Source organism: Bos javanicus, chromosome 8 (assembly GCF_032452875.1).
Source record: "Bos javanicus breed banteng chromosome 8, ARS-OSU_banteng_1.0, whole genome shotgun sequence".
Lineage (NCBI taxonomy): Eukaryota > Metazoa > Chordata > Mammalia > Artiodactyla > Bovidae > Bos > Bos javanicus.
In genome coordinates this window covers 110,829,929-110,835,942 of record NC_083875.1, presented here as the reverse complement: position 1 = coordinate 110,835,942, position 6,014 = coordinate 110,829,929, and the positions used below count along the sequence as shown (strand labels likewise).

At 41.7% G+C, this 6,014-nt stretch overlaps 1 protein-coding gene across 1 annotated transcript; it reads right to left on the bottom strand.

Annotated features, from left to right (window-relative positions):
• Nucleotides 1-1,124: 1,124 nt before the first annotated feature.
• B3GALT9 (beta-1,3-galactosyltransferase 9) lies at nt 1,125-5,033 on the bottom strand. Its single transcript, XM_061426694.1, has 2 exons — nt 3,936-5,033; nt 1,125-2,696 (listed from the first exon to the last, which is right to left on the bottom strand). The coding sequence occupies exons 1-2, from the start codon at nt 3,939-3,941 to the stop codon at nt 1,593-1,595; spliced, it is 1,110 nt and encodes a 369-aa protein (XP_061282678.1). The 5' UTR covers nt 3,942-5,033; the 3' UTR covers nt 1,125-1,592.
• Between the last annotated feature and the right edge of the window lie 981 nt (nt 5,034-6,014).

Sequence of the window (6,014 nt, the reverse complement as noted above, 5' to 3'; positions counted from 1 at the left end):
TTAATTTATGAGGTTCAGGTCAATATTGAGTTGATCAAAGAGAGGGAAACTGACTCCTAATAACCAGGGTCAGAGTGGAAGGCTCCCTTTGCCTAAACCAGGATACTGTCTCACTGATTAACAAAGGATGCACTTGTTTTTCATTGACAAAAAATGTTCCCACCTGTTTTCTAGTGTTCTGCTCTCTAAATGGCAAAGCAGTCACCAGTCCAGAGGTTTTTATGTGAATATGTTATCGGAGTGTGATGGTTCAGAATGTAGAAATAGGTTTCTTTCAAGCCATGGTGACATAGATAAACCAGCCCTGCTCTGTTACAAAATGATTCTCAAGTGACTGGAATTTTCTTGTCCCAGATTAGTTATCTGTCTTCCACCATCTCTGGTGTCCCTTAGTTCCGTTTGTCCACGCTCCCATACTGGCCATTTTCCTGCTGCTAATACCACGAAATTCCTGCTGTTTTAAGCCACCTAGTTTGTTGCATTCTGTTAGCACCTCTAGGAAACTAACAGAGTACATGGTTGTTGTTTAGTCGCTAAGTCATGTCCAACTCTTGGCAGCCCTGTGGACTGCCAGGCTCCTCTGTCCATGGGATTTCCAAGGCAGCAATACTGGAGTGGGTTGCTATTTCCTTCTTCAGGGATTCTTCCCAACCCAGGATCAAACCCCCGTCTCCTGCATTGGCAGGCAGGTCCTGTACCACTGAACCACGCAGGGAAGCCCAATAGAGTGTCTACATATCATGAGATGTGTATTTGTTGCATCCCATTTGTAGAACACTGCCTAATTAGGACTTGATGGAAATTGTTTAACCAAGACAGCCAAGTCTTTATGGTAGTGAAATAGTTAGTATATGCTGCTGCTGCTGCTAAGTCACTTCAGTTGTGTCTGACTCTCTGTGATCCCAGAGACGGCAGCCCACCAGGCTCCCCCGGATTCTCCAGACAAGAACACTGGAGTGGGTTGCCATTTCCTTCTCCAATGCATGCATGCGTGCTAAGTCGCTTCAGTCGTGTCCACCTGTGTGTGACCCCAGGCTCCTCTGTCCACAGGGTTCTCCAGGCAAGAATACTGGAGTGGGTTGCCATTTCCTTCTCCAAGTTAATATATACTAGGTAGCTAAAACTTTTAAATGTGATCCCACCATCCAGATTACGAAAAATGTTTCCTGCTTGCAGACAAGATGAACATTTTGTTAAATTCCTTATTTATTATTTCTCTTTAATACTGAGCATTCTAACAGGTCAGTCACTGCTGTGATCACTGGAGTCATGACAGTTCCATAGAATGTGATTTTTAGAAACCCATTAATTATAAAAATGAAACAAGACTTCTGAGTTACAATTCAATTTTATGTCCTCTCTTTTCTAGACAGAAGGTTTTATTTTGAAGAGAATCACGTTACACCAGTTTAAATTTCTTAAAATGAGATCTCAATTCAGTGTAGTACATCAGATCAATAAAACACTTTGCACCTTGCTGAGTACAATTAAAGATCCAGAGAAACTACATAAAAACACAAGGAAGGAGGGACATTTTCTGTAACACGGTTGGAGGTAGTTTTAAAAAAACACACTTTGAAGAAAAAGAAATCCTAATCTTCATAAGACATGGCATTATTTTTTATGGTACCCATGTGAAAGCGTTTAAAGCTGTCAAGATACGTCAGAAGTTTGCGGGAAACAAGCCCATAATAGGTTTCAAGCAGCGTACATTCTTTTCCACTGTTAATTTCCTTCCATGCCCGGGGCATTTCAGCATCTGTGGTTTCTGAGGATGTGAAAATGAACTTATAGCAACATCTGTTGTATCTGATGTGCCTTTTCCCAGAAAACCTTGAACTGTGGATGGGTATAAGGCCAATGGACTTAGCACAAATTCCTATGAACACATCAGCAGGCACTATAATGGGTACTTCTTTGAAAACTACATACATCATCCGAGCCGCATCTTGGGACATAACAAAGGCCTCCCTGCTGCAGTAATCTGGGTAGTATTTTTCTGGGTACTGACTGAAAGGGACAAATTCTTGGCTATTAGGGTCTCTGTTGGGCGTATCCTGATGGATAACTCTTCCAACATAGATATCTTCTACGTGTTCTTTCAGATTGAGAAGATAGTCCACCAAGCTTGGTATATTGACAAACATCTCTTCATCAACCTTCAGGACAAACAGGGCATTTGGGCAGAAAGCCACAGCCCACTGCGTCATGGCAATAATCTTCAGAGTCTGGTTCTCAGCACTGTCCAAGAGGATGCCTCCAATTATGTCATTATTCTTTTGGGGCTCTTTGTCTATCTCTTGCTGAGTGGTTACCAAAACAGGCATTCCCAAAGCAAATAGTGTGAGAATGGGGTGCCCTCCGACACTGGTCACGTTACCCCAGGTTTTCCTGATGAGATCCCGCCTTGTTCCATTTTCTGGGCTACTGAATATAAGAGAGAGCAAAAATACACTCTTTCCTTTACACACCTCTGACTGGCTCAGGATATAGTATTTGGGAAGATTGCTTCTCAAGGGCTCCATGTTCAATTTTCTTGCCTTATCCTTAATTTCAAGAATTTTTGTATCTACATAAGGCAAAGCATGCAGAAAATATTCTTCCACAAAATCAGCCCCAAAAAGCAAGGCATGAAACAGAATAACATTAAACAGGATGAAACACCACTGGTGAGTCCGAAGTCTGCAGAAAGTCACCTAAATGGAAGAACACATTCATTCGTTCAAGCTCCATCCCCATTTCTGTGTGTACACTCCCGGAACACTGTGTGTACACCTGAAAGTACGTAACAGTACACTATTTTAAGTGTTTATTACTAGTGTTTCTGTTACCTCTCTCACTAGATCTTGGTCCCCTGGACATCATGCCTCTCTCTTCTCCAGTACTACTCATACCCGTATTTAGCACAAAGTGGAAATGGAACGAAATGCTGGCTGTTTTCTTGCTTGGACGAAACCCTACTCACCATACTCAAGGCACCTGCGTTAGACACTGGGGAAACAGGAATCAGACGCAGACACGTGAATATCAAGTAACGGTTGGTGTCATTAGGCTAAAAACTTACGGGAAATACACGACCGTCCTTTCCAGAACCAGTGTGCTTGGGTCAGTTTCTTCTCTGATTCCAAAGGTCCAGGCTATTTGACAGTGGAGTGGCAGCTTTTGTTGACCACTGCCAATGGCTATGTTCAAACATTTACATTCTTCTAGTAAGAGTTTTCAATTGAATACTGAATTCTGACATTATCTGTTTTGACAGTGTCCCCTAATGTCTTTTTCAATATGGGCAGATTCCTGCTATCTGCGCAGAACCTTTTCCGAGATCTAGGACATACTGATGCCAAGCTTATTCCATCTCATTAAAGGAGATGGGAACTTTGCATCTGGAAGAACATATACAATATAGTATTGCAATATAACAGAGCCAGAGACGTTAGAAGAATTTAGTCTCTGTTCATCAGAGCTTCAATCAATAAAGACTCCCATAGTGACACTTAACGTCTTACTGAGCACTGGCTGTGAGCCAGGCCCTGTGCTACACACTTTACATGCCTTAACTCTTTCAGTCTTGCTAATATCCCTTTCAGATAGGTTATCTTCAGACTTAAACTGAGCATCCATGTGGTTAAGGCATTTGCTCAAGATCATTCAGTGAGTAAGAAGAGGGTGAGATAGGGCCATGATATGAACTCAGACCTGTCAGTTTCAAAGCTCACTCTTAACCACTAGAAACTCCCGAAGTCCATCTTTTACTTCCCTATGTCTTTTTAATAAGAAAAAAACAACAAAGCAAAACAAATTCCTACAATTATAATCTGAACTCCTTTCCATTTTTTTTCAGTTCATCTGATGATTTACACAAAGAAGAAACTTCAGCCTACTCAAAAGCTTATTCTAGTAGATATAAAATGCTACAGAGATTATAAGAAACTTACCTGCATGTTGTCTGTGAACAATTTGGGGGCTTCGGAGATTATTGAGCCCAGATGCCAAAGTGTGTCCAAATGTATCTCAGGATCACTCAGTCTAACAGCAATTGAAATACAGTACCTCGTGCCTGAGACCTTCAGGATAAGGTTTCTTGTCAATCAACCTGAGCTTTTGTCCTAGAATACCTTCTATCTAGCTCTATAGGAGAGCAAGTGCTGATCATGTTACAGCTACAGTGAATCCAGAACAAAGAATAGAAAGCAAACCTCTTCAAATGCCTCCAACCTTGTGTGCCTCTTGAAGCTGACCCCTTGTTTTTATATGGAGTTCCTGGTGAAGTATGTGTGGGAGTTGAAAGAACAGTTCACACATACGTCTCCATAGCATCATCACACAGGGAATGTATCTCAAGACACTAAACAGAGTAGTTTCTGCTCCCTGGTACATGCTCGTGCAGGAGATGTGTTAAACATCAGTGGGTCCTCGTCACCCCTGGAGGCACCTTTCTTCATCGGTGGGTCCTTGTCACCCCTGGGGGTGCATTTCTTCATCGGTGGGTCCTTGTCACCCCTGGGGGCGCCTTTCTTCATCGGTGGATCCCTGTCATCCCTGGGGGTGCCTTTCTTCATCTGGGTCCTCGTCACCCCTGGGGGATGCATTTCTTCATCAGTGGATCCTTGTCACCCCTGAGGGTGCATTTCTTCATCAGTGGATCCTTGTCACCCCTGGTGGGTACCTTTCTTCATCAGTGGGTCCTTGTCATCCCTGGTGGGTGCATTTCTTCTACCCAAAGAAACTTATGGTGTAGTTTGATACATGTCTCATCAGGAAGGATTTTGAATTCCTAGTGTAGGCCATGTAAGATTGTTCTTAAATCAGTTATGTCATCCATCTACCTCTTCCAGGCAACTTTATCTCAAAATAGAAAACAACCTGTAATCCATTTTAGCCTAAACTGGAAAAACTAAGCATTTGATGTTTGCAATATTTCTATTGTCACTATGTGTAGAAATTACTCCAAATACCATTTGATCAGCAAGTGTATTAAAGAAAGAAACAACATCCAGCATATTTTTATGTTCCTGTCACAAACAGTTGCACTGAACCTTGCAGGCTATGCCAGGCTGTTTCTGTTCCTATGCCAGGCTATGTTTCATGTTTCTCTTTTTGCATGTTGATCTTCCTGCCTGCCATTCATAGCAGTTTTTGTAGTTATTTGCCTAGGAATAATTCATTGCATTTTTTAAAAAATTCATTGCCATTTTAAAGCTGGCTGTTTTCTCAACAATCATTGTGGATTCTTGGAGATTTTTTACAAAGTGGGGAATATATATCCTAAAAAAATTCAAATGAGAATTTTTTTACTTATACAAAATTGAATGATTACATGGGTCTTGGATTTCATTAAATACAAATTCCATTTTGCAATTTTCATTTTTTAATGAGCCATAAATTTTGCTCCAGGATATCCTCTGGACTTAAACTGAGACAGTTTGGTTACATTGTCCATGAGAGGTTCATACAATATTATCTCTGGGCCAGCTCCATCTAGAATTTTCAGTTTGATTCAGCAAACTCTTAGGGTATTAGGGTTGAGATCATTTGCTGCAAATAGAAGTGCCTGGTTTTCTTGATTACCTTAGCACTGCCTTCTCTTTCATAAAGCTCACCCAAGCTGACATGTCAACTCATGTCTTCCTAAATTTTCCTGTAATATCATCATCAGGCACCCGCTGCCTTAGAAGTTCTGTGTTCCTGTTGTCTACCAAACCAAACCAACTCTCTTAAGACCTGACTTTCTGAATTCCATACTTAGTTTCCACCACCACAAAGAATCAACTTTTTATTTCCCACGTGTTCAGTGCCCTAGATGTACTCCGGACGCATGGAGCCTTCGCTCTGCTCTACCACTAACTGCACGTACGACTGTCTGTCGTATGAGTAGTTGTTCTTTGGACGCGTCTCTTACATTCCCCCTCTCCTCGTAAAGCGAGCATGAGAAAAAGTGTCGCACAGTCGGTGCAAGATCAGATTGGGTGACGGACATAACTTCACTGGACAATTTGTTTATAACGCCTGGAAGT